This window comes from Cynoglossus semilaevis, chromosome 13 (genome assembly GCF_000523025.1).
Source record: "Cynoglossus semilaevis isolate Cse_v1.0 chromosome 13, Cse_v1.0, whole genome shotgun sequence".
Classification (NCBI taxonomy): Eukaryota; Metazoa; Chordata; class Actinopteri; order Pleuronectiformes; family Cynoglossidae; genus Cynoglossus; species Cynoglossus semilaevis.
In genome coordinates this window covers 11,641,884-11,669,408 of record NC_024319.1, presented here as the reverse complement: position 1 = coordinate 11,669,408, position 27,525 = coordinate 11,641,884, and the positions used below count along the sequence as shown (strand labels likewise).

The 27,525-nt window shown below is 40.0% G+C and overlaps 4 protein-coding genes and 1 long non-coding RNA gene across 8 annotated transcripts in view; 3 read left to right on the top strand and 2 right to left on the bottom strand.

The window, feature by feature from the left end:
• Nucleotides 1-1,541: 1,541 nt before the first annotated feature.
• echdc1 (enoyl CoA hydratase domain containing 1) lies at nt 1,542-5,296 on the top strand. Of its 3 annotated transcripts, XM_008323661.3 has the most exons (7): nt 1,542-1,847; nt 2,244-2,315; nt 2,725-2,900; nt 3,007-3,149; nt 3,270-3,322; nt 3,554-3,634; nt 3,718-5,296. In XM_008323661.3, the coding sequence occupies exons 2-7, from the start codon at nt 2,251-2,253 to the stop codon at nt 4,133-4,135; spliced, it is 936 nt and encodes a 311-aa protein (XP_008321883.1). In that variant the 5' UTR covers nt 1,542-1,847; nt 2,244-2,250; the 3' UTR covers nt 4,136-5,296. The 3 variants fall into 3 exon arrangements, with proteins under 3 accessions (XP_008321883.1, XP_016893181.1, XP_016893180.1); XM_017037692.2 differs by lacking the exons at nt 1,542-1,847; nt 2,244-2,315 and having other exon boundaries at nt 2,759-2,900; nt 3,011-3,149; XM_017037691.2 differs by lacking the exons at nt 1,542-1,847; nt 2,244-2,315 and having other exon boundaries at nt 2,769-2,900; nt 2,997-3,149.
• On the bottom strand, nt 5,117-8,874 carry rnf146 (ring finger protein 146). Its single transcript, XM_008323658.3, has 3 exons — nt 8,717-8,874; nt 8,066-8,124; nt 5,117-7,611 (listed from the first exon to the last, which is right to left on the bottom strand). Exon 3 carries the CDS (start codon nt 7,597-7,599, stop codon nt 6,454-6,456), a length of 1,146 nt encoding a protein of 381 aa, XP_008321880.1. The 5' UTR covers nt 7,600-7,611; nt 8,066-8,124; nt 8,717-8,874; the 3' UTR covers nt 5,117-6,453.
• A 971-nt stretch (nt 8,875-9,845) lies between these two features.
• On the top strand, nt 9,846-11,345 carry mdh2 (malate dehydrogenase 2, NAD (mitochondrial)). The gene has a single exon (XM_008323657.3). It carries the CDS (start codon nt 9,965-9,967, stop codon nt 10,976-10,978), a length of 1,014 nt encoding a protein of 337 aa, XP_008321879.1. The 5' UTR covers nt 9,846-9,964; the 3' UTR covers nt 10,979-11,345.
• On the bottom strand, nt 11,230-27,519 carry rspo3 (R-spondin 3). Of its 2 annotated transcripts, XM_025061388.1 has the most exons (7): nt 26,565-27,519; nt 25,778-26,457; nt 20,585-20,779; nt 20,010-20,153; nt 18,525-18,671; nt 18,206-18,391; nt 11,230-12,679 (listed from the first exon to the last, which is right to left on the bottom strand). In XM_025061388.1, the coding sequence occupies exons 2-7, from the start codon at nt 25,875-25,877 to the stop codon at nt 12,459-12,461; spliced, it is 993 nt and encodes a 330-aa protein (XP_024917156.1). In that variant the 5' UTR covers nt 25,878-26,457; nt 26,565-27,519; the 3' UTR covers nt 11,230-12,458. The 2 variants fall into 2 exon arrangements, with proteins under 2 accessions (XP_024917156.1, XP_008321878.1); XM_008323656.3 differs by having other exon boundaries at nt 25,778-27,519.
• Nucleotides 20,694-27,525, top strand: part of LOC112487915 (uncharacterized) — an 82,675-nt gene continuing 75,843 nt past the window's right edge. The window contains exon 1 of the long non-coding RNA XR_003051467.1: nt 20,694-20,796. This is a non-coding gene — a long non-coding RNA (uncharacterized LOC112487915). The remainder of the gene's footprint in view (nt 20,797-27,525) is intronic.

The following is a 27,525-nucleotide window of genomic DNA, read 5'->3' as shown; positions in this document are numbered from 1 at the left end:
TACACTAACAAAAATGACCTGGGGACTACTATGCATTCCCTAAGCTGTCACGTTGTGCAGGTGCTGTGCTTCAAAGAATGATATTTAAAGACAGTTGTGGGCTGGCTGACCCAGCTGAATGTACTGTAGAGCAGAAGCAGAGTCAGTGTGTCTGGAACACTTGTTTAGGAAGAGTCTCACTGACCTTTTTAAATTCCTTCCCCACTTTAAAATAGACCTGGGAGGTGTGAGTCTTAACACTGAGGGGACTCCAAACCAGTTCTGGATGCAGTCTGCTGTATCCTTGTTGTTAACCTCTTTATGGGCTTTAGTCCCACTAAATCCTCCATTCATGATCACATCATGGTGTCATAGATTTATAATCTGGCTGGCTGTGCTTAAATTGTATCTGAGAATTACATTTGAATCTTTTTTTAGGAAAGTGCCTCCAGTTAATGGTAGGTCTAAAACATTATCCATTTTCAGATGGAACCTTATGAATCGGCATTACTGCGGAATTTTCAGAGTGACCTACGTGTCACAGAGAGGTATTTTAAATCCTCAGTTTGTTTTCACAGGCTTGTTCAAGGCTACAAATAACAGTGATGTGGATAGAGGTAGAAGATTTATGCTCCTGGTGGCAATAGATTAGACAACAAGACAGGAAGAGACTCTGGCTCCCTCGTTTTTGGCAAGTTTTTCCCTCAATTCCCTGAACATCTCCTGGTCATTACATCACCAAGTATAATTTGTTCACTACCATTCGTCTTACTGTCTTCTTCAGATGTACCTTGCAGAAAAAAAGTAAAAAAAATAGAAAAAATGTTTATACTGACTAACAATATTCCATTCTTTAATCATACCAGTGAACTTCAGGCAGGGCAGTCCAAAACATGCACCCTGTGTCTGCACAGCACATTTTTGGAGTTTGTACAGAATGAGGGCTGTACTGCAGAAAATGCAGTTTCTAGAAATCAATGACATACTGACTTGTGGCATGTTTTTCCCAATATTGTTTGCTAGGAAACTTTTGGGGAACTTAATAAAGATTTAAACATTTAAAACAATAAAATAGTTATTAAGTATAAAGTATAGCATAAAACGTACATTACGTCTACAATCTTTTAAGTGATTGCAGATATAGTTTTTTTTTAACCTACAGTAACTAATGTGATAAAACAATAAACCACAGTCGTTGTCCTCCTGCATGTTACATTTGTGGTGAATTAACTGTACTTTATTAACTTAATTTGAGATTTGATCAAAAATGTGAGATTTTGATGATGTTACATTTGTGGTGAATTAACTGTATTTTATTAACTTAATTCGAGATTTGATTAATAAAAATAAATAATAAAAACAGTGACTGTGTATGACAAGTTGCTGAGCTGGTTATTTCCATGGCTTCATGACATTGTATCAACCAAAGTTGGATCATTTGGCTTAAAATTTAAAATAGTGTCTTAACAAAGAATATCATAATGTGTTGTGTGTGTCGTATGTTTTATTACTAAAAAAGGACATGTCTGTGGAGCCAGAATGTCAACAGGCTGTGTTTACAGAGATGTGACAGACGAGAAACAGCTCTCCCTTTGTGTAATCCATTTACCAGTTCTTTTTTCACGCTGGCATTAAACGTTGAAATATAAAATCATTGTTTTTAAATATATTGGAGGCGTAGCTACGATATAAACGCATTTTAAATATGTAAAATGTCTCATCCCGATGTCTCTACTTAGAGGAAATCAGAGTTGCTATGTAGCGCAACCATGCGGAGATTCCGTCAAACTGCGTTTACCTGTTTTGTCGTCATAGAGCTGCGGTTTCCAGGGGGAAGTATTTGAGAGTAACACCCCCCGACCTCAAAGGTTAGTACCGGAATATTGTTTGTAAAAGATATATTTTCTCCCATGTATGATTCGTGCATACCATTTATAAATACTTCTGGCTAGAGTACTTACACGTGTTCTGTTTTACCTAAACGGACGACAACATCAGAATGGATGTTTTATATGTAAAATGAACGCATGAAAAACATTCTCAACATCAAGAGTTCCTAGTTATACTTGTTTATCTGCGTTACTACTCTTTAATAGTCAAAGGCATTAACGGTATAAAATAAAGGATGATATCACAATAATGTAACAGTGAAAGTACATTTATAAAACGCAAATTATAATAAAAAGACCTCACTAGCAAAATAAAACTAATTCTTCGTTCATGACGTCATTTCTCGATCATCTTTCTATATATTCTCGAAACAGCGGCAGGATGCGGTTGTGTGCAGTGATGCGAACATTTCTCAAAAGCAGAAGTCGTTGTGGAGCCTGGGACAGGTAAAATCTTCTAGCCAACAGTTTTTCTTTTATCACCAACCATTTGCTGTAAATACAATCTTTAACAAAGAACATTAGGTGCTGTGAATAGAACCTAGAACACTTATATTTATCGTCACACACTGTGACACATTTATTTGAGATTTGGATTGTATTAAACAGCTATCAGGCAGGCGGATGTGTTTAGAGTAGCAAGTTATTAAAGTAATTTATCCTCATTTCTGTCATTATGACCATTAACTCTCTACTGTATGAAATATGATTTTCTACTTGACGGTTATTACATATTCTTCCTACACTAAATTAATGCATATGAGTTTGTCCTAATGTCAGAAATACATATCTGGTCAGAAAAGTCTACTTTAAATTCAGACTAACTGTTTTATGATTCACAAATCATATCCACAAGGTTGCTGCAAAAACAGAGCCGTGCCTCCATTTGCTCCCACGTTCATTCCTTCAATGAGGCGAACATCAGAGAGAAGCTTCAGGCCTTTCCTGGTGGCTCCATTGATCTGCTCAAACAAGACTCCGGGATAGCTGTGCTGACCATTAATAATCCATCTCGCATGAACGCTCTCTCTGGTAAGAAACCTCCTAAAACTGTGTTTCGATATTTATAGAATGCAACAAATTATATCTATTTGCATTGCAGTCTTGTTGCTTTGGATAAAAAAATAGCTGTCTTCAGGTAGTATGATGCTGGATCTGGAAGAAAAGGTGACCCAGCTAGAGAACTGGACAGATGGGAAAGGCCTTATTGTGTGTGGTGCTGCTGAAACTTTCTGTTCTGGATCAGACCTCAGTGCTGTCAGGGCAATATCTAACACACAGGTAGTAACGAAAAAGTGTTTCTGAATATATTCAATACAATACAAATACTTACTATTTTTCATTTGTTTTATACATGTAACCTTAAAAATAGTTGTCATAATTAGAAATCTGTTTTTTTAGGATGGGATGATGATGTGCATGTTCATGCAAAATACTCTAACGAGGCTACTCAGGTAAGAGCTTTATAAATACTGTGAGCAGCAACCACTAAGTTTATGTTGCACTGTGAGGAACATAGGCACCCCCATGACCATGTTGAGTAACTGAAAGAAATAAAATAAATAATAAAAGTTTGAGAAGTTGAGGCTGAGGTGCATAATATGAAAATAAAAGAACAAGAAATTTCTGCTTGGTTACAAGAGTGATGTACTTAATATGCTAACAAAACAAGATTCTCAGTGCAGGCTGCCACTGATCTCTGTGGCTCTGGTGGAGGGAAAAGCTTTGGGAGGAGGTGCAGAATTTATCACCGCCTGTGATTTCAGGTAAGGATTTCTATGCCCGAAAACACCACAGAGTGCAAGTTTCTAAGAAAAATTGCAATAATGTCATTTCTGCTCACTTTAAGGTTGATGGCCCCTGACAGTGTCATCCAGTTTGTCCATAAACATATGGGGCTGGTCCCAGGCTGGGGCGGTGCTGCGCGACTCGTCCGTATTGTTGGAGCCCAAAAGGCACTTCAGCTTCTTGCTGGTGCTCTAAAGGTGAACCCCACACTTGGACTTCAGATTGGGTTGGTAGATGAAGTCCTAAAAGACCTTCACACTGATATGGCTGTAGGGACCACCCTTAAACAGGCTGAGCAGTGGCTGAGCAATTATGTTAAAGGACCAGTCCCTGTTATTCAAGCTGTGAAGAAAGTGGTGTTGTCGGGGAGAGAGCTTCCTTTGTCCGAGGCTCTGAGGACAGAGATGTCGGTCTTTGGAACAGTGTGGGGGGGTCCAGCTAACCTACAGGCTCTGGCCAACAAGTCTAAACACAAATGAACCAACAGCATTCTCCTGTTTAGTTACTTTAAAGACACTTATATCAGGAGAGGATTCATGTAGACTAAACAAATAATGCCCAGCGAGAAATTACCGGTGAAATTATAGGTTTGCTCCTTTTGTGTGTGTTGTGCTAAAGTAATTTGGATATTAAATCAGGTGTCAAAAACACTGATACTATGAAGTCCTGTTTTTATATTTGTTTTATACACATATATCGTATTTATTATATTTTAATTACCTTTTATTATCTATATTTTTTAATTTACCTTGCCTTAAATAATGACAAAAGAATATCCACTTACATTTAATGCACTAGAAGCTGAAGTAAAGAGTACACAGGTGCTGCTTACACACTGGCCATAAATTATTTAAGAACTGCATCAGTTGTTCCCTTTTATTCTTGAATGAACTCATTAAAGGTCAAGGTTGCTCACCATGGCTGCTTATTAGGCCTTGTGTGCCTTCATTGCAGAGTGAGTTGTTTTTATGGACTCATTTAGAATCACAAATGTCACCACCAGGGTTCCTATTTAGAGCACTATACAAACAAGTATTTGGGTTTTTTATTACATATTTGAAATGTATTTGCAAAATAAATATTTAAATACACACCTTTTGATAGCTCCAGGCACCCCACTTTGGGAACCACTGAACACCACAAATGAGAAGTTGTAACCATAGAAGTACTGGTGACGGTGCCAAGGACAGGGAGGTCCCTGGGGAAATGTCAGACTCCTCTCCTGATCCTCTTTCATCAGGTCATGTTCTCATCCAGTCGGTGTGACTGTCTGCTGTGGCCCAGATTCAGCTTCAAAATTTGCATACATTTGTTCATATCACCACCGAAGAATGTAGATACAGTTGTAAAAGATTCTCTACTCATGGGACAACAATACTAAAAATGTCCTTCTGGATGAGGAAATGTCACAATTTATTCTTAAGTCAAAAACCTTGTAACAAAAAATGCCAGGCAAAACAAACTGTTACACACACTTTATTTTTCAGAGTGGAAATCTAAAAGCTGATGATGTAAGCATGTAAGAATTATAAAAATAACATAACCTGAAACCTCTGCAGGGGAACAGAAATTTAGCTGACACATTTTCTTCAACTGCCTCGGAACAACATAGAAGTAAAAGAATTTACAACCATTGAAAAGAAAAAAAAGACAAAGTCAAACCAGTTACAACATCCTGCCAACCAGTAGTTTATAAATAACTCTCTCTTCAAACACGGACAAATTACGAAACTTAAGAAACACACCTGTCGAGAATACTTCAGGGACCATAAAATGGCTCTCACGGTCCAGAGGCCTCAACTTTTTAAAAAAGATAAACAACATTAATTCACATTGAATTGCCAATTATTATTTCAAGCACATTCACTTAATCAAACAGGTTTATAATTATTGTTGATTTTTTTTAAAAGCTGCAGATTGGCTGAGATTACAGACAACTGCTGTCTGTGTTATCCTCTGGAGCTGGAGAAGTACATCAGAGTACTATGACTTCAACTGCATAAACTCTTCCAACCCCATCTGCTGTGAAAATCATTCACATGTTGTTAATATTAGGCTTTTAAATTTGAAGGAAAAAAACTAAAACTTTGTAATAAGTTCTATCTGGAGCAGGAGTTGGTGTTGGAACACATGATTATTAAGACGACCTGAGCTCCAATAAGCCCCTGTGCGTGTCATGTTAGCTGAGAGAGTTAAAGAGTAGGTGATTAGACTGCAGCCATTCCCAAATGATGTAAATGACACAGCTCCATATCCAAGAGTAAAATCCCTCTTTATGTCTTCTTTCACTTCACAGCACAAACCTTGATGAGAACACCAATAGTCCTCAGAATATTTCACCATTAATTAACAGTAATATGATTTTGCAGGAGTTTGGTAAATGAATTTACGCTTAAAACTGCATCAAGAATAAGAATAAAAAAAAATAAGGAACTGATATTTATGAAAGGTAAAAACCACTGACAATCTGTTCTGCTGCCAGGTGGAGAATCATGTAAAAGCTGAAAACAACAGGATGGACTAATCTGCATGTTTGCAAAGCAGCACTTAATTAAACCCAACGTACAACAAACTGGAGAAGCTGGGTATTCACTGGAGAAACAAACCATGTCACTGATGCACACAGATGGTTTAGAGCCAAAAACAAGGCATTGAAAATTATTTCCTTAAACCTAAATTTTTCCCACGGTTTATTTCAGCATGTGTAGCAACCCACCCACATCTGATCTGTGGCTGAGTGAAAGACAACATAAAGTCAGGAATAAATTAGTGGAATGGAACTGTTTCAGCAATGACTTCACACTTGAGTCACTGTACACTGGCCGTCAGGCATTCTGGACCTTCCACTGCTACTGGATGAGGAAGAGGCAGACTCTGCACCTGGAGGCGCTCTATCCTCTGGATTGAGTCTTTGCCTCCTTGACCTGCCCTCCCATGGCTCTATGTGCTCTTCATCTCCCCCCTCCCCGTCTTCATTTTCCTCGTCTTCGTCATCGCTCCAATCTCCAGAACCAGACTCGTCCACGGAGGTGTGAGGCTCAGAAGACCTTGAGGGCGAAGCCTCTTCCTCTTCATCGTCATCTTCTTCCTCTCCTTCCCCAGTCTCAGATCTGTCAAGAGGAGGTGTCGTTCTTGGACTGATTTGCAGTTGGGAGAGATCATCCTCCAGCGAGGGACTAGTGCTGGTACCATGCTGAGCCCCAAGAGTTGTGGGCGGTCTGATTGTGACTGTAGGGGCTGTAACAGTAGAAGACAAACCTGTAACCTGCTGCTGTACACCCACTAATATGTTGTCAGCCCCATCTGCAGAGTTCTCTCTTCCTGCCGCACCTGTAACACTCTCACTGTCCAAACGAAGTCCTGCCACTCCCTTCTTTGGGATGTCCAAAACGTCCCTCTTCATCTTGCGTCTGCGACCGTGCTCATTACGCCTGTACTGCACCATGTTTTCCAAATCAGCTACATACAAGAAACCAGCAATCAGCATTTCTGCCGTCTTCTTGCCTTTAGAAAAAGCGTCCTCTAGCTCACGGCTGGTTCGCTCGTCATATTGCCACCAGCCGTTACGCCCCTCATAATACCAGGCGTGATCATTTGCAGCACCACCACGTCCTCCTGCTGATGCTTTTAGCTCCTCTGGGGAGAGAAGTGTGGGCCTTTCCAGAAAGTCGTCAGGTACTTCTTGTCTGCATAGAGCGCAGCGTTTGCTCTGCCAAGATGCTCCTTTCACGCAGAGAAAACAGAAGACGTGATGGCATGGCAGCTGGACTGGGTGAACGCAGCTTTGCAGGCAAATGGCGCACTCTGGTACAGACAGCGCTGGAGATGTGCTTGAGCCAGAACACGAGGCATCAGCGCTGTTTCCACTTCCACCACCGTTGTTGCCTTTCTTGCTGGATGGAATCGAGCCAACAGAGTGATCGACCTCCCCGCAACTAGCCATCCTTGAGAAGTACTGAAAAGTTAAACAATCATTATAATAGGTGTTTTAATTGAGTTTTAGTAGACGAAAATACATGAAAGGCAAAATATCACGTTTTTAAGTATCTTCATAGTGGTAAATTGATATCTATGATTAAAGATATGATTTCAGTGTGTTTAAAACATAAGACAAGCTTTTTGGTTACTCTTACTTTTTGGTAATTAATTGAACCATAGAAAAATGTTTAAAATATAAATTGTTGATTAGTAGCTTCAAATCCTTTAATATTATTTAAATATACATTTAAATATTGTTTTTTACCCCCAAAAGATCTGAAGAATATGATCACAATGAAGTAAAACTTTAAGATATAAATGAAGAAATGGAATGACAGGACTAGGTTATATTATCTTTAGGTAATATTCAGGTCTATTTATAACTAATTTATCCTGTGTTCTTAAAAAGTAATATGTTATTTGATACTTACCAGAAGAAGCTTAATGCTGATGAATCATTAGTGGAGTTGATTGACCTTCTGTCCCGTCACTGTCAAACAGTGTTGAATGTAAATGTTATTCTGAGTCAGTCTTGCAACAATTTAAAAGCAGCAGCTCTACAATCGTAAAATGCCCCATTTGTGACAAACACCCTCAAGCTGTTGTCGCAAGCCAACTGTGGTGAAACAGGTTGCTTTTGTACATGGTAATACAACTATAAATTAGAGATCAATTAAGTCTTATACTTCAATGTGGTGAAGCTGCCAGCAGTGGCCTTGATGACAGAAATGGTGATGGACACGGCTAAGTCGGCAGCTAACGCACGGAGTCTGTCAGCACCTGAACACACGGTCCAGTTTCCTAAATACTCATGTAGCTAGTGTACAGTACACCGCAGCCACTCAAAGACGACGCGTTCGGTGTTGTTTTCATCGAAATGCAGACATCGGTTAAAGAGCAGAAATGTCTTTTTCCACTGACAAAGACACCATAACAATGAGACCTGTTGTAGCTAACACTGGCTAAGCTGGGGGCAGCGCTTTTACTCCAGCAAATAGACGGAGTTCTTCTGACGATGCGAGCTCCAATTTTTAGCAGGTCAAAAACAGGGAGAGGAAACGTCACGGGTTGTGAAATCGTACCGTATCGTAAAGACTGAGCCCGCTCCTCTGTGATACAGATGCAGGAAGATCGACGACAAGGTTCCCCGGTGCTTATTTTTTGACTTCCAGTGTACCACTGGCTTTTGTTTTCCTCCGCAAAGAACAAGCTGCGATAAAGACGTCGACGTCAACGTACGTGATGACGTTTTTGGACTTATAAATTACGCATGCCATTTTAAGAGTGCGTTCTTTCTTTTTTTCTCTCTCTTCTTTTTATAATCATTTTTATATAATTTTCTCATAAAGGAAATAGTTATTTGATACTTACTAGAAGAAGCTTAAAGCAGAAAACCATTAGTGGCCCTGGTTGACCTGCGGTTTTGTGTCTGTCAGTAGATCATTAAATGAAAATAAATATAAAATAGGAAACAGCATTGCTACACTAGTTGTATGCGTAATGTGACAGTCATGTGACAAAGAGTTGGATTTATATTTACCCTGGTTATCAAGCAAATCAAGGTACTGCCTTTGTGTAAGATTATTTATGATCTTGTGAAGCAGCTGATCACAGGTTCGTGAAGCACAATCGGATGTCATGGGTTTGAACTGATTTAAACCCATGACCTCCTTGTGACGCATTAGCCCAACCAAGAAATTACAGACCTCCCTATTTTGTTCTCCTATTTTTTCACCAAATATTGGAACCTTCACCATTTTACATTTTTATTGTCTGGGGGTTTAGTATGACACATCTGTGCATAACAACCAGTGTGGGAAACAGAAGACTGAATATTGAATATTAGTTAACTGATACAGAGCAAATCATATTTAAATGAAAAATGAAAAGTCTAAATATTTTAACAAACAATACTAATTGCAATTATAAAATCTAGCCAAAGAGAAGTCTGTGATCCTTTGAAGTATAATAAAATAGACTGTATACAACTGTACTGTAAAAAAACGTAGAAATGTCGGTTCAGGTACGGTTCGGTATATAATATAATAAGTAATATGATCTTTAACTCCATATTTACATGAATTAAATTATTAAATAAAATACGAATCCCCATACGGTATAAGCGGAGCTATTAGAAATATAAACGCAGTTCTCCAAAGGCCCTGAGGGAGGTAGCAGTGCACCCTTTTCTGCTGCGAGAGGCAACAGACGAAGAAGACGGCTTACGGCTCTTCCTGTTCGCTCTTGACTAGAGGACGTTGGTGTCACAGAGGAGAGGTGTATAACAGGTGAATATCTCTTATATTTTAAGAAAAAAAGCAACTAAAGCCATGTTTTCCCGTGCCGTGAGACCCACCGTTAGCCTCGCCCGGAGCTTGTCCACCTCTACCCGGAACAACGCTAAAGTGGCAGTACTCGGAGCGTCAGGCGGGATAGGCCAGCCGCTGTCTTTGCTACTCAAAAACAGCCCCCTGGTGAGTCAACTCTCCCTGTTTGACATCGCTCATACCCCCGGTGTGGCGGCGGACCTCAGTCACATCGAGACCAAGGCCAAAGTAACCGGCCACATCGGTCCCGACCAGCTCGATGCTGCTCTGCAGGGCTGTGAAGTCGTGGTCATTCCCGCCGGTGTGCCAAGAAAACCCGGCATGACTCGTGACGACCTCTTCAACACAAACGCCACTATTGTCGCCACCTTGGCCGATGCCTGCGCCCGCAATTGCCCCGAAGCCATGATCTGTATCATCGCCAACCCCGTGAACTCCACCATCCCCATTACAGCAGAGGTGATGAAGAAACATGGCGTGTACAACCCCAACAAAGTTTTTGGTGTCACAACCTTGGACATTGTCAGAGCAAACACCTTTGTGGCAGAGCTAACAGGCCTGGACCCAGCTCGTGTATGTGTACCAGTCATTGGAGGTCATGCAGGGAAGACCATCATCCCCCTGATCTCTCAATGCACACCTAAAGTTGAATTTCCAGCTGACAAGCTTTCAGCCCTGACACACAGGATCCAAGAGGCTGGCACAGAGGTGGTTAAAGCCAAGGCTGGAGCTGGATCTGCCACACTCTCCATGGCTTATGCTGGTGCCCGCTTCACCTTCTCTGTCCTGGATGCCATGAATGGAAAGGAAGGTGTTGTAGAATGTGCTTTTGTCAGATCCAGTGAGACGGAGTGCAAGTACTTCTCCACACCTCTCCTCCTGGGAAAGAACGGCATTGAGAAGAACCTTGGTATTGGCCCGCTGTCTGCGTTTGAGGAGAAGCTTGTGGCCGATGCCATTGGCGAACTGAATGCTTCAATCAAGAAGGGTGAAGATTTTGTGGCTAACATGAAGTGAACAGGGTGCACCTATTTAGTTCAAACCCATCAGCTGTGATTTACTAGTTTCGTCTTAAATAATGACATCTGAGTGAATCTCAATGTCTGTCACAGCGTTTCCTCATTTTCTTCATCATTTAGAAACATTGCTTTGGTCCTTTTCTCTTCCCCTCACCTTCTCAATTATGGCTTTAAATCTGGGTTTATTATGTGTACATGTTATAACATGTACACATAATACATGTAAAAACTTATATATGTATATTTTACAAATGTCAGTTTTACATATTCATGTAATGAGGAAATACTGTCACACCTGTTGATGCAAGTAGATGTTACTGATGAGCAAAATATTCACTCCACCAATAAAAGAGTCATATTTAAAACAGATTCTTTTTGTCTTCTTTGCAATATAGAAACACTAGAGTGGAAACTGACCTATTGAATTGTTTTATTTAAACTGAAAGTAGAGCTTGACCCTGAAAAAAAATGGCACATTTTTAAAAGTAATTGAACTAGTTGAACTAGCTATGGGACGAGCTTATTAGCTCAAATCACAGGATTTGTTATGCATTGGTTCTTGATTATTTATAAATATTTGACAGAAGAATGGTTTGAATATATATGCATTCTGCTTTTTTGACAGTACTGCTGGAGGAATGTTATGTAAAATTCTTACCTGTCCTGTAGTAACGACTGAGAAAGGCGATGAATTCTGCAGATGGTTGAAAAGGAAACTAACACAGAGGTACAAACCAATATAGTTTTATTGACATACAGGTGCATTTGGTTCCTTGTTAAGGAATTTTACTGATAGCATAGAGTTAAGTTACAGAGAGAACATTTTTCATGTATCTGAATAAAACCAGCGTCTGTCAAACACATACAAAATATGTTAATGGTTTTTTGATTGAAACCATGCAGGCTGTTTTTTGCAGTGATTATCAAGGTGTCACAAAATGGCGAGAGCAAACTGACTTTTATTTTGTCTTTACAAATTCTGCTCCAAATAAAATAAATCTTAAACAACGGTAATGAACAATAGTTCTACATAATCTTGCAAAATCTACATTCAAAAGCCTAGATGTTGTACCAGGGCACTGTTAAATAACCGTATCAACAAGCATGAAGTGTAACTTCTATGTCTTTCAGTCTGTGTGTGCCTGTCCTCTACACAGAGACACAGTTCTTTTTCTTCTTCAATCTCCACAGCAGTCTCATCAGTGTCTCCAGCACTTTTAAACAGAAATACTTTCTCATTGGTGGAAGGAAAGAAGTCTGAGTGTTAGATGAAAATCATTTGCTTGAGGTTCAGAGAGGCCCAAGTCTTCCGGCTGAATGTGTCCCAGCCCATTTGTGCACAATTAGTATGTCCAAATCATACAGGTAGCAGCAACTCCCCTGCAGACAGGGGGCAAGGTGGGCAAACGATAGGTATAGGTGGTGGAGGATGACCAAGAGGAGGGTAGTAGGATGAAGGTCTGGAGGCAAGAGGGAGCTCACTGTACAAGGTCATCATCAGTGGAGACTGGCTCTGTGTCGTGGCCTCTGCGGCGCCTGTGCTCTGTTTTGTTACTGAAGTCAGAGTCTTCACGGTCACCTGGGTGTCTCTCCCTCTCTCGCTCTCGTTCCCTCTTCCTCTCTCGTCGTGCCTCTTGGTTCTCCTTATCTTTTCGGTTGTTGCGGTTTCTCCTGTCTTTTCGATCATTCTTCCTCCGTCCTTTACAGAACAATATAATTAGTATTGGTAAAAAAACAACAATTACGTCCTTAAAATAATAATATGTATATTTCCTGTCATTAGAAAAATAAACGTTAACCTAAATCTGAAACGTTTCATATCCTTGATTGTTGCAATGCTTACAATTGCCATAAGATGGCAGTGTTGAATCAAAGACACATTTCTAGTCCCTTGGCTGCAGCAGCCTTTTCGTGTGATGAACAGACCATTGTCCATAATAGAAAACCTTTAAATAAACCCCGGGTTTATCTGTTCGTGTGACACCATCTCATAAACAGAACCAAAAGTTTTGGAATGCTGAAGTTTTATCTCTACTCCAGCCTACAACGATTAATGATAATTACACAATCCACCCTGAGGGAGGTTGGTAACAGGACCTGCAAGTGAAAGCAGAGGAGGCCCTTTTCCTGTTGTTGGCCTGCTGATGTTCATGTGTGAGGGGAGCGGAGCAGCACGGCCTGCTCGGCTGCTTGGCTGGCCAGTCGGGGATTGTGAAACTGCTGATGCAGGCAGTAGGCACAGACACAGGGAGTCAGACACAAAAAGACATTGTGTCACTCTCCTGTCAATTCTTTATTTGACCCCACTACATCAACCAAAGTCTCACAGGAAGTGTTTGATCCAAACATTGGATTAGTGACTGAAATCTCTACCTGTTTACTGTTAAATCTGACAGGGCTGGTAAAAAAGGAGGCTGCCATTAGGACAAATAGCAACACGTGGGCCATAACAACTTAGACAAAAGTACTGAAGTGCAAAGAAATCCAATTTAATACTATACTATACTGCTAATACTATACTAGACTGCTGGGTGCATGGATGGATGAATGAATGGAAGGAGTAATCTGGTGCACTGACTCATTCGGGGGCTGCATCGCGTCCTCTATAAACACAGGAAGTCCCCTTCGCTCTCATTGTTTTCACTATCCTGACACCATAACTATTTACAAGTTCAGTGGATTAGTCATACTGTAGCCCCTGTGCTTTTGTCAGAACAGAAGGGATACCTAATCCATGCCAGCGCTGAAATGATTAGGAGAGTGTTTATCAAACCAAGCTGCAATTGGTTTGTTGGAAAGGTCCGATGGGTTTTATTTAAACTGTGTGTTGAATAATGTCAGGGGAACTATTACACTTTAGAATGGAATCTATACTGGAACTTGTTTTTTGAAGCTAGAATTCTTTATTAAATAATACATTGTTACTTTGAGTTTACTTTAAGTTTACTTTAAACAGGATACACTTTTGGAAAGGGACCTTAAAAGAACTTTTTTTTTTTTTTTTTTTAAAGAGGGTCCGCAGATCTCTGGAGGTACCATTGATGTTAGGGCTGAGGAGAAGCTCCTTTCTACAAGGACACGTTGTTTGTGATTAAATTGTCGGCTGGAATATAATTAATATCCTTAGCTCCCAAATTAATTAAAAGTACACATGAAACAAAATTGTCAGTAGTAGATGTATGAAGAGAAATGTTTGGATAATTTTCACATTTTTGTTTCTTAACTTATTTTGAACAGATTTGTTAGTTAACTCTTCTGTGGTTTGGAATCTTTCTTGCTAAATAAATGATCGTTAAAAAAGTCATTTACAATTCTCAGATTTTAAGGCTTGTTTTGAATCGCCATTCTGGAGTAGTCGTTTTGTAAAAGTATCTTGTACAAATTTGCTGTTGTTTATTTCCTACTAACTCTTCCCTGTTGCTATCTTTTATCACTCTGCGCTCGAGATTTGTTATTTGCACATAAAAGATTCATTTCCACCACTACAGTATCAAAAATACATTTGGGTCAAATTATATGGAAATGTCTGCATCCAATCAAAGTATTTACTGTAACCACTTTCAAACGCAACAATTAGTGCCACAGAAATCACTTATCAAGTATTTTGCTGGATCAAAATAGAAAAACATCATTAATCGCTTAGTAACGTGTACAAATTTTATCATCTGCTATTATTCTTCTTTAACCATCGTCCTCAGCCAAGAACCATGACTTGTTCAATAGTCTGCATCTGCAAAGTAACTATTGGAAATCTGTTGGAATGCAAAAAAATCCCCAAACTTTGTAAATGTTAATTGCAAACAAAGAAACTAGTTAAAAAGATGAAGAGCAAATTCATAGAGAATAAAATAATAAAAAAACAGAACAAGGGGGAGTATAGAGGGATCAGATGAGGGAGCATGGGGCCACTGAGTGTAATGGGAGGAGTGTGTAGGCTATGTGTGTGCATGTAGTTAGTGGCTGACTGTGTGTTTTATGGTAGCACATCCTCCGTGGCAGGCGTTCTGTCGTCCGGGGAGCTTTTGGCGGGAGCCAGGCTGGGATTAAAGGCTATGGGCTGTCCCACAAGTGGAATGCCTGCTGCATGGCCGCCAGGATATCATCAGGGGGGGTTTTCTGTGTCTCTGTGTCTGTGTGTGTGTGTTTGCAGAGGGCACGTATAGAGAAATAGAGGTTAACAGGTCAGTAGAAGGACACTGTCTTCACTTGAGAGAGAGAGAGAGAGAGACGGGGTGTTTGTGTACAGACAGAGAGACACTGACAACGTTTATGGATGTTTCTGTGCCATCGTGTCTTCGTATGATGAGTATGACATGATGTCAAAGTCAAGGTCAAAATTATGTTTGATCTGAAACTACTTCTCTGATGTAGAGCTGTTCAGACTGAGAACGTCTTCATTTCTTCCAGTGTTTCCACAAACCAACTCACCCCCAGGAAAATAAAGTCACGACACATCGTATCATTGAGTCATAAATGTTCAGAATGACAAGTCACAGATCAGGTCGTGGCAGTGGACAGTGTAAAATAAGACTAGTTTAGTTTGTATTTTGTTAAAAATGACTTGCTGACAGGATTACGTACAGAACGATGCGGAAAGACGTTACATTTGTTGTTATTGTGAGTAAGGCGTCTTCAATAATGTGAACTTATGAACCTAATTAATGTGTTTTATTGATAGTGAAACAAGATGTGAAGGAGGAAAGGAAGAAGCAACAATCCGGAGGAAAGGAATTGTGGGGGAAGGGGGAAATCGGAACAGAGGGTGAGAAGAAACTGAAAGGGAGAAAGTGCAAAGAAAAGAGGAGAGGAAGAGGAGTAGGAGGATGTATCAGTGTCTGAGGGCTTCTGGAGGATTACTGGGGGCTCGCTGAGGTCGGACCACTGACCTCGTAGCGTGTGCAGAACATAAACAGTGAGGAGAGGATGCATCGAGGCAGATAATTAGCTCTCATTCACTGCGGATGCTGCTGTAGTGATAGGTAATCACATTTGGGAGACGGAGTCGATAAATTGGGTCTGTGGTGTTTAAGACCGCACACATCTGTCCTTCCTTCCTTCCTTCCTTCCTTCCTTCCTTCCTTCCTTCCTTCCTTCCTTCTTACCTTCCTCACTTCCTGTCTTTGTCATTTACTCAGACTAACTCAGTTGTTAGCTCACCTGTGGCCCATCCCACTGGTACTGACAACATGAAGGACATACAGATGTGTTTTCTTAAGGGACGTTGTGTTATAAGAAAGAAACCACAAGAGAAGGAAACGACGTTTGTACCGACGTAGTTCTGTCTTAATTTCCCAGTCATTAATCCAGTTAAACTGTTTTGCAGATTTCCACTAAAACCAGCCCTTATGAAGGCATGTTTTGTGAGATGTGTGTGTGTTCCAGTTTGAGTGTGTTTATATGTGTGTGTGTTGGCAGCTGTGCAGATAAACCAGTACTGATCCTCTGGCCGCCGCGTGCCTCCCAGGGGGAGGATGTTGATGTTGAGCTAGCTGTTTCTGCTGCATCTCTTTCTTTTTTCTTCTCTCACTGTCTCTCTCTCTCGCTGACTTTTTCACACACACATACACACACATGCTCACACACATCCACATCCACACAGTGTTTGTTCTGTAAGTGTGAGGCCCCAGGGGGCTGGATCTCAGCCTCCTACCCCGTCTGCGATCTGTCATTTAACACTACAGAACCCGGGCTAAAAAACAACCAGTCGAAGCCACCAACCACCTCAGTAACCACACACATGCAGTACACATATAACACAAAGCGGTCATAAATGCTCCACATGCTGGGTTTTTATAAAGAGACGTCTGAGAGCAGTTTCCACTCTATTCATTAGAAATGATCACGCTATTCCCTGTTTACTGCGGAGCACAGAGAGCGGTTTGACTGTTTTAAGGTCTGAAGAGCTCTCATGGGAGAACACACAGCATAGCCATTGCAACATCACCACATATGTGTTCCCACCACTGTCCTTACTCCGACCACAATGACAATCNTTAAACAGTCGTGGTCCTAGGGGGAAGAGCGCCCAGCTCTGGTTGTACAAGCCAAAGCACCGAGGTCTGGAATTCATAGAGACGGTTGTGCCATGTGTCATATACACAGTTGGCAGTGAGTGTAATGGGTCGGCAGCAACTAGTGTGAGCAACAAAAAAAGTCTTTTTCTTCGTTGTGTTTTTTAAGATTAACAGTGAATATATAAAGAAAGTTCACACAGCCCTGGGTTTAAATTTATATGATTTGTTTAGTCAAAGCTAAAATCTGCACTTTTTTAACCAAAGTTAAACATCTTAGAGTGGAGAGAAACAACAACACATACAATGGAGTGGTTGCATAAATAATAAACACACTTATGCAGTGAGCAGACATTAAACTAACACTTTGTAGAGGCCGTTGTTAAGCATCACCTCAGTCGTTTTAGGGAGGAGTCCATCAGTGGGGCACAATTTGGATCAACAATTTGGTTTGTATTTGTATGTTTTTTTGTTTTTTTTTGTGGTGATAAAATGTAGAATCCCTCCATATTAGACCTGTGGAAGTTTTGAATAAAAGTTCTGATATTTACAAATGATAGTCCAATAGTTTGGAGTTCCATTTGAGGAATAATGATCCAATGCACGACGCTGCCACCACCAAATCTAACTTTTGAAATGTGACTGTATCACATTATTCCTTCATTGTTTGAGACTAAAATACCTTTTTAAAGTTAACCTGGGGTTTTTGTTTCCTTTTCTCCTGGAGTCGGTTCTTTTTTCACATAGCAGAGACACCATCACCTGAGAGAAACACCTGAAACTTTAAAGTTGCTGTAGACTGGAGAGCTTCCATGACCATTGTTTCTCTGCCCTTTGTTTATATGCTTTTCCCGTCAGTGTTGGAAAGATGACAATTTCCCAGAAGTGACTGTCAGTGTGTTCTGTGGTATTTATTCAATCACTGAAAATTGTTTTTGTGAATGTTCTTAAGAATATGTTTTAACACTGACGCCCCATTCATACTTTGTATTATTTGTGGCTTTTGTTGTATAATGCACTTTAGCAATTGGCAAAAACATCCTGTCATGACACCATCTAGTACTACTGCAACTTATGCAACCCCACAACACTGGGTTTTAATTTTTCTCCCCCTAAAGGCCAGATTGTGTATTACAAGTTTTTTTATTTATTTTTTTATCTCATACGTTGAGTTTGCAGCTTTGACAACTGAGTAAGACCTAACATCTCTTTACCTGGACACTTCTTCCTCTTGACCTGGCACTCTTTGATCTCCGAGATCTCGGGGCACGGGTTGCCAAACGGTGACGGGTACTGGAGGACCTGCCTTGTACGGGTCTCCTGACCATGCTTGAAACCACAAGTTCGACCGGCCCAAAAACAGGGGCTCCATTCGCTCCACTCACCCACTTCACAGTGCACTGAAAAATGGATAGAGAGAACAATGTGTTTAGAATGACCACAGCATCCACCCGCGTCGTTCAAGGGGTTAAAAATATTTATGTTCATGTCAAATAGATTGACACTTTTGATGGATGTGTGCAGTCTACTGACCTTGTGGTGTGCACTCCATGAGTTTGTCGTTGGGCTCGTAGTCCTCTGGACAGACATGGTGGCACCTCCCACTGAGGTGGTACAGGCCTGGGCGGCACTGTGTACATGTCTCGCTGTTCACACATAACTCACACTCTGCAGGGCATCCTACAGAAACAAAAGCACAGTTATGAATCTCTTAATATCATGCTCACTTTTAGCACAAAAACAGTTGATGAAGCGAGAATTATTTGTCATGCAAAGACTGTTCGACACAAGAACACAGTACAAGTACTTCAAACTCGGGAACGTAAAAACAAAATAGAACAGAGATTTGGTAACATATTTTTTGTTTAAATTCTTGCATCTGTTGGTTGATCTGTCTGTCGGTTATCATCCATCAAATTTTTATTGTTTTTCCAAATAGCAATATCATAAACACAATTGAATGAAATTAGGTAATGTGATTTCAGCAAAATTAAAATTCCTCAAGAAAACCAATATAAATTCCATTGTTAAATTTTGAACTAGACTTTCATTTATACTAAAACTATAGCCACAGTACAAGCATCAGTATCATGCTGTTGTCATGCAAAACCTCAACATTGCTTTTGACACATTTTTAATTAAAAGCATGATTCACGTGATCAAATGATTTCACCAATGTGATGTAATAAAAGATAATCGCAGCTGTTGAATTAAAAAGAAAGAGAAAACGACTAATGTTTAGTTTCATCCAACAATTGCTGACATTTCAACAAAGTTACTGGCAATGATTTTGATGTCATGATATTAATAGGGTTTAGTTGCTGATTTAGCCTGAGTTAAAGTAAAAAAGGATTGTGTGAAAAAGAACAGCGACAGAATGTTGCCTTTAAGGTTCTTTACATTCTATGCATATTCAAATTGTTGGTGTTTTCTTGCCAAACCTGTGTGGCACAGGCATTATTAACTTTTCCTATGTGAACACAGTGTTGGATTGTATAAGTGTGAATCTCGATTGTCAGAGAGTTTACTTTTATTTGTTACTTTCACTGTTACTTGTATCATTTGAACCGAAAAACATAAGCCAAATATTGTACGGCCCCTGCACTGCTCATACATTTACTACACAGATTTTTGACTTTTTTTCATTCTTCTTAGCTGCAGCCACACACACATGAACACAAACATACATAAAGTATGTGTTGAGTGCCAGCATTAAGACATCGTTTTGACATAATTTATGGCCCTTTTCCAGGGCAGCACAGATAAAACACTGTAACAGACAGGCAGCTGCGATGCTCCAGTGATGCTTCCAGTGTAAACACCAGACTTGCGCGTCACACAGCAGAACAGTAAGGTGTAGCTGACGAGTGCAGTGTGTCTCCAGCTCATCTCTTCGCAGCTATTGGAACTTTTTTGCAGTATTCTCTGCGGTCATTTCCTCAGCAGTTATGTGTATTTTTTTCATAGAGTTTACGGACAACCTCTCTAGTCCAGGCCATGATAAATCTGAACACTCACTTTGAACACACTCCCTCTGTGCGTCACTGCGGACCAGCCCATCTGGGCAGTTCTCCTGGCACTTGCCCAGGTGAAGGTAGAATCCCGGTCGGCAGCGCGTGCAGAAGTTTTTATCGAAGCACGAGTCACACTCCAACCTGCATTCTGACAGAGAAAAACAGACCCACCACTAGGGTTTATTTAAACCGAACAAGTTATTGTGTGTGTCCTGCATGTTAAATATACAGTCACTGTGTGAGGGTGCTTTCTCCTCAGAGGGAATGCAGTCGGGAATTATTTGATTTACAGGACTGGCTTGAATAAACATAAAGTACTTAAAAGGTTGAATAAAGTCAAAGTAGACAGTATATAAGTATGTTGAGTAAAGAGAAGACATATACTGTCTGACATTTCAGCAGGGTCTTCAGTTTCTCTTTAAATCTGTGGTGTATAAATCAAATAAGCAGTAAAGAGCTCACAATGAACTAAAACACATCAGTACACTTTATTGACTCTGTCTTTTTCTCCTGTATTCATTGCTCATCCTCAGCAGCTGATGGTCAGTAACAACGATACCCCCCTGTGTTTGTGCTTACTTGTACAGGTGTTTCTTTCGTGAGAGCGCATGCCGTAAAAGCCTAGCGGACAGGAAGTCATGCACACCCCGTTCTGCTTCATCCCATTTCTCTCCAAGTGCATGAAGAAGCGTGGCTTGCAGGACAGGCAGCCATTGTAGTCGGAGCAGGTCAGACAGCCGCCCTGCTGACACCCTGAGCTCACACCAGAGATCTCTGTTGATTGGAACAAGGTAATGTGTACGTTTAAATTTTCCCATTGTATATAATAAATATTATGCCATGTCAAAAGTTATGTTTTGGGCCATTTCAAACAATGGAAATAGAACAAGTCCTGATGAATGCCTTTTGTAAACAGTTAATAATACAATGATCCCAACATTTGCCAAACCGAGTTGTTCCAGTTCAGTGCCAGCCACTTTGGAATTGTTTGTAAATACCGTGCTTCTGCTCACTGAGAGCTTACAGCAGGACTTAATCTTTTGTTGGTGTCCGGGGTAGACTTTGTAATCTTCTGACAGCATCTCTGTAACATCTTAACTCATTTACCACTAAGACGTTACAGAAAGGAAATATATATCTAGTGTCTTCATAGTTTTCTCTTTTTAACAGCTCAGCCAAATGTAAACCCAAAACACTCTTTTTACGTCATTCATAAGACATCATGTGGTAGAACACTAAGTCAGGTTTTGATTGCTGTGTGTGTGTGTGTGTGTGTGTGTGTGTGTGTGTGTGTGTGTGTGTGTGTGTGTGTGTGTTTGTGTGTGCGTGTGGCCTATAATATTAAAAACAGAAGGAACATTGTTTTTCAAAACTACAAATACATGAGATGACGTCCCCCCCGTCTTTTGGTGGCTTTTTGCATTGAGATGATACTACAATGAACGTTCAATTTAGCTGAGAAGAAAATAATTGAATATATTCTACTTGCCTTCACTACACTGGACTTAGGGTAATGAAGGCATACTAGTTTTGATGGTTATTATGTAAATCAGACAGTGATGTTTTAAAACAATCTTAAAAAGGTATTGGTCATTGTACTTTACCACTGTCTAAAACCTTAATCTTTGGAAAATGATGCTTAATAATAATGAAAAAGAAAATTAGAAATGACTGTAAACGTCTGGTGGTGGTCCAGATATGCTTCACTAATCTATTAGAAAACAAACTGATCCCTCACTGATAATGATAATAATCTCTGTATCCTGTACTGAATTTCCCCAAATCCCATTTCTTAGTGACAAATGGACATTGTTTTCTATAGGCTATGGTGTTACTTCTAAAACCATCTGAGCACTTTTGGTTCACATCTCAAATTTCACTTGGTTCACTTTTGACATTGTTGTCTGGATGTACTGCTGTTGGGTCTACTTAGTGTTGGTGTTTAGTACATGTCATCTACAGTATCATCATTCTGAAAAAAAGAGTAAAAATAAAATTTGAATAAGGTGAGCGTACCTTTACAAGTACTATATTACTGATTGATCAGATTTGATCTTTGTCTGTATAGCAGAGAGTGTTGTTCAGTTCTGGACTTTAGACAAAATTTTCTTTGCCTGTTCTTCACAGAGCAGGTAACACACAAAATTAATTTTGCACAGTTTTTACTTAAAGTGGTTTCATGAGGAACTTCTGCATTTATATCAGCTATTGAAAGACCATGGTTTGCTTCTAAATGACAGTGCTAAGATACCCAGGTGGGCTAGGTGTCTTTTCCAGGGCGATAGATGAGAGCAGTTGGGTTGAAACCTCGACCTTTGGGGTTGAAGTTCAACTTCTTAACCACTGAGCTGCAGCTGCTTCTCGTACGGCTCTGAACTGCAAAAAGTCATAAGTGGATCTTCAAGAGAAATAAATTGATTGTAATCTCGTACAGCTCCTGTGGTGTACACGGCTGTTGATGTAGTATCTGGATGCACTGAAGAAAGAGGGCGGTTAGTTGTAGTACATACCAACAGATGTAACAGTTTTCATGCTGTTCTCTAGGTCAGAGCAGGTTTTTTTTTTAGCTGCTGGTGATGTGGATGTCACTATTGCTATATCAGTTTTCATTGTGGGATGGCTTAAGCTCTCTTCTCTTTCAGTGAGAAATTCTACTATGTTGTAAAACCCAATGTTTTCACATGAAAACCTAGACATTGTTTGGGGAGTTCTTCAGTAGCTACATATGGCAGACAAACCATCAGCAACCCCTTAGGCACTCAAGAAATTGTTTTCCCTCTCAGCCTTGGCATCTGATGCCAATGGCTAAAGCTGGCTCCTGTTCGTTTTCTCCCAGTTTGATGTTCAACCGCCAGTTAACAATAGATCATGGATACTTTGTTTAAAATATCCAGACAATTTTTATAACTCTTGTCCATTTGCCCACATGTGTTTCTGCCAAGCTGGCCTGATACACACAAGCCTTAAGAAGCAGGAATTTGACTTTGCCCATACACTTGCGCTGACAAAACCTCAGTTGGAGAGTGGTTTCTTGCATAACATACCAACAAAGTCTCATATGAATAAACACAATCACATGCCAGTGCACACAAACATACAAATGGGGAAAATAGAAACACAACAAAATAGAAGTTGTAGAAACGGCTCAAAGAATGACATGGCAGTTTTTTTTCCAGGATTCCATCCCATTTAATTCCCATGACTTTTTTTGACACTTTTATAGTAGTGAATAACAGGTGCTCAATCATTCATCCTTATCTTGCACGGAGATGATGTGTCCTAATGTAATTTACTATCCTCAGCATTTAGACCTTTCCTATTTCTGGATGTATGAAAAACAGGAAGCTCAGAGATGGGGTTCTGTCTCTGCCTGGTCATTGTGACCTGTTCACCGAATGGTCATTGACTCCCGACTCATTGACTCTCTGTAAAACCTCCTCTTTCTCCCTAAAGTGTACTCATTTACCCCACTACCAACTAATCCCCCTATCCGCTGACATCACAGGAAACATTAGATATCTGGCTCTGTGGAGGAAGCTCAATTTCTTAGAGGCACTTGTCATATGTTGATAATGGTCACTGGTAATAATGGTCATAATCTGCTGTGATGATCCTGACTGTGTTACATAGTGTTCTTTTTTTGCCAACAGTCAGGATGTTTTTAAGGTGTTTATTGTTTACCTGGTTACCACTAGGTGGCAGTAATGCTAATTAAAGAATGGCAAATAAATGAAATGTTTTAGTCGCATCTAAGAGAGTAGAGGCAATTTTTGAAATAAAAATTCAAATTTTTATGTCAAACCTTTTTTGTTCCACGTAACTAAATTTTGACAAGAATGTACCAAATGTAGGTGAACGATGAGCGTATTTTAAAAAAGTGAGTGACTCAGAGTTTGTCTTTCTTCAAATCCTGTGAGTATGTCAGTGTTGTGTTCAACTGAACAGGCACTTGTGAGGCTCTTGAAACAAGATGATCATCATATTTCATTCCGTATACTTTTTGTGACATTTTTGTTTAGTGATGTGTGTAGGATATTTCTAACATAAAAACTGCTGTGGTTAGCCAAATGTTAGGCAAACCTGTATGAAAGCATTGGAGAAGGTAACAATGATAGGTTTCAAATTTAAAACAAATGGAGTACCTATACATGCAGCCAAGACTAATATAGCTGCTCTAAAACATGTGCATACTAAACATGCGGTTTCTAAACTATTAAAACAAGTCCATAGTTACAACACGCGCTTTAAACACCACTTTTAAATAACAATTACAAGAAGGTGTCTCAGTTAAATATCCCGTGAAAGAAGTGTGCATGCTACTAGTCTTGTATGTTTTCCTGCTGTTTCATGAATGTTAAAGTTTCGCCCCGTTAAACAGAAAAAGGATCCAAGCTGAGCTTTTCAGGTCTGATCTAAACTACATTTAACAACACTGCCAAAAGTATAGGTAGCCTCAGTGACCCCTTTAAAACTACATAATAAACACACAGTTCATCCCAGATGCTGCAGCTCCCTTTTTTTAAGAAAAAAGAAAGTCCACTTTGGTGGTCACAAGGTGGGAAAAAGAGACAACGGGAGTTTCTGGTCTAGACAAGGAATCGTACTCTTAAGATCAAATGTAAAGTGAAGGTAGTATAAAGAGAGTTCCAGTCCCAGGTGGCAAAGATAAAAACATCACTCTGAAGGTATATTATTGTAGATCTCAGACAGTTTTCAGCCACGCTGGCAAGTGATACATGGAATATTCCAGCTATCATTGCTCTTCTCTAATAGACTTAGTCACAGCACACATCTGGAGACCCTCAGTGATAAAGTGTGCATATGAAGAAGAAAAGAAAAATGGTTTTGGGGGGGAAAAGTCTGGTCATATCTCAAGAGATGACACATCATGTTGGACCACAGGGTGAAAATGAATTATTTGTGTGTGAAAGGACGGTGAGGAAGAATATTTGAAATGGAGATTTGAGCCTATTTTCTAAAAGAAAAAAACAAGAATAAATATAAGCACAAAAACGAAAAACCCAATGGTGCAGATTGAGGACAACACAAGTAAGCAATCACACTGTCTATAGAAAATGAAGCTGTATAGCTCCATTTCCAACCAGATCAGTTCTGACAGCCGGGCAGCGACATTGTGTGAAGTCTGCGGCTCTGACCGCTAGAGAGCGACGAGAATCAGGAGAGTCTGCGTAAAAAGGTGAACATCAATTAAAGGTCCGACATAGTAAAAAAAAAAGTGGACTGTTAATGGGCATAAAACTAACACGGAGTAAATTAATTATGTATAATTAAATGTTAAAATGCATCATGAAGGACAGAATGCCAATGCCAAATCAGAGACTTTTGAAAGAAAAAGGTTATTATTATTATTATTATTAATTAGTGACAAGTAATCTAATAATAATAATAATAATAATAATAATTTGAATCAAAATGCCCTTAGAGTACTATAAAGATGTTCCACGGTGTGAGTATCTTTCCGAGGTTTAACAGTCAATTTGATACGGGATATTTCTTTAATATTTATATTATTTTTCTTACGTGAGATTTAAAAGTGAAACATTTCGCGCACACCCCGTGGTTTATCGAGACTCAAACCATTATCCTTGTTATCAATATAAAAACTTGTTTTATGTCAAATTAGAACAACGATGCAATTTGTCAATACATATTTCAGGACCTGACATGTTTTTACTAAAATAAAAAATAAAACAATTGAATACAAGGTGAGAAACACCTGCACCACAGCGCTGCGTCCCACGTTATACTCACGTTTATGTTGCCGGTGCCTGGAGCTGCTGTGCTGCTGACCACCAGTGTAATCCATGCAGTGCAAGATGATCAAAACAAAGGAGATCAGTTGTAATTGCATAGTAGCCCAGATATGAGACTCCTAGAGCCAAATGTCAAATTTTCACCGGGACACTTAAATAGTAAGATTCCGTTTTTTGTTTTTTTTTGTCCAGAGTCGGCAGCAGAAGGTGCAGGTTTAGTAAATCCTAAACACAACAGGACCCCCAGCTATGTGGTGATATGAAGTGATGGCAGTGTACCGTGGCCCAATGAAACCTGGGCCGATGAGACTGTAACATCATGGAGAGATTCTTCATTAGTGCCAAGAAAGACAGTTATCTGTTATCCGTGCTGCGATACAGAACATCCCCTCCAAAAACACAGAAAAGCAGGAAAAAAAATAGATCGAATCTCATCCGTTGCGCACAAGGAGAGAGTTGATTTACACATTAGTAAACATAAACCCCCCCCAAAAAAAGTATATTAACAAATATTTTTCACGCAATCAAAGTTTATAATAAATCCATTAGTAGATCTCCAGGTTGACCTTCTCTCCCTCTCTCTCCGGGTTTCTCTGAGGAGCTGCGCCGTGCGTCCCGGTGTGTGGATGCCTTACTGCGCCAGACGCGCTAAAAGTCTGAGCTTCATCTCAGCATCAGCTGAAGAAACGGAGCGTAAAAGTAACCAAGTGACCAAAAACAACAAAACGAAACTTTCAGTTACTAATATGGATGTCCCATATTTCTTTTGGCTGTCAAACACGCACCTCCTGTCTGGCTGCAGCGGACGACCGACTGAACCAAAGTAAACCTGCGCATGCAGTTTGAGCGCTTTTCTGCTCTGCGTGCGGGACCTATTCACTCCCCTCCTGTTGGCCCGATCATGACTCCAGCCCTCTGCTGTCTCTCTCCCTCGCGCGCGGGGGGCTTGCCCTCTAAATAAACTTTAGAGCTCATAGGAGAGAGAGAGAAGGGGAGGTGACGGAGGGGGAGAGAGGGTTTGCACATTTAAATTGGCCACAACTCATTTGTATCTGTACTCACGATGTTAATCAATTTAACCAATGAAACCCGCGTTGAAAATCGGTTAGTGTACATGTTAGGTGTCAACATTCCTCAATACCGACAGCTAACAGTACAGTGTGGATCCATCCCCGAAAATGAATCCAAATGAAGAATCATGCAGTAAAATTCCCTTCAAATGTTTCAATGCATGTTAACAGTGACGTGTTAGTTTGCAGTCACGCTTCCCTCCTCTATAGTCAAAATCAAAATAATCAGATCAGATGTTGTTTTTTATAAACCTCTCTGTCATGATGTGATTTCCACATCCAGCTCTTTGGGAATCTCGTTTTGCAAACTGAATTTCAAATTGTCTTGTATAAAAGTGTTGAATGTCTTGTTGAGGGTGCTTGGTGCTCAGAGTTTTGCCTTGTTCTACTATCTCACTTTCGACCGTTATTTACCAATAATTGTTAACGGTTGGAATTTTAAAATTCCAAGATCAACTTTAACTCTTACTTAGTCGTTGATAACTATACAATGTATGAACAACATCTCCCAAAACTGTTTAATTTCACTTCCTATTGTTGAGTAATATTTTCCTTGCAATATGCTGTAATAAAAAACAATTCTATTCCGGACCAGAGTGAGTCTGATCCCCTCAGGTTCATCCTTATAGAACTCCACGCTTTAACTATATAGTTGTTATAGTGGTTCAGATTTTTT

What these genes read in the sequence shown, in the direction of transcription:
- rnf146 (XM_008323658.3), bottom strand. Translation starts at nt 7,599, where the DNA reads ATGGCTAGTTGCGGGGAGGTCGATCACTCTGTTGGCTCGATTCCATCC.
- echdc1 (XM_008323661.3), top strand. Translation starts at nt 2,251, where the DNA reads ATGCGGTTGTGTGCAGTGATGCGAACATTTCTCAAAAGCAGAAGTCGT. An exon ending in CGTTGTGGAGCCTGGGACAG is followed by an intron (nt 2,316 to 2,724) that starts GTAAAATCTTCT and finishes CATATCCACAAG; the next exon opens with GTTGCTGCAAAAACAGAGCC. An exon ending in TCGCATGAACGCTCTCTCTG is followed by an intron (nt 2,901 to 3,006) that starts GTAAGAAACCTC and finishes AGCTGTCTTCAG; the next exon opens with GTAGTATGATGCTGGATCTG.
- mdh2 (XM_008323657.3), top strand. Translation starts at nt 9,965, where the DNA reads ATGTTTTCCCGTGCCGTGAGACCCACCGTTAGCCTCGCCCGGAGCTTG.
- rspo3 (XM_008323656.3), bottom strand. Translation starts at nt 25,877, where the DNA reads ATGCAATTACAACTGATCTCCTTTGTTTTGATCATCTTGCACTGCATG. An exon ending in CGAAAGAAACACCTGTACAA is followed by an intron (nt 20,154 to 20,584) that starts GTAAGCACAAAC and finishes TTTCTCTGTCAG; the next exon opens with AATGCAGGTTGGAGTGTGAC. An exon ending in ACAGAGGGAGTGTGTTCAAA is followed by an intron (nt 18,672 to 20,009) that starts GTGAGTGTTCAG and finishes TTGTTTCTGTAG; the next exon opens with GATGCCCTGCAGAGTGTGAG.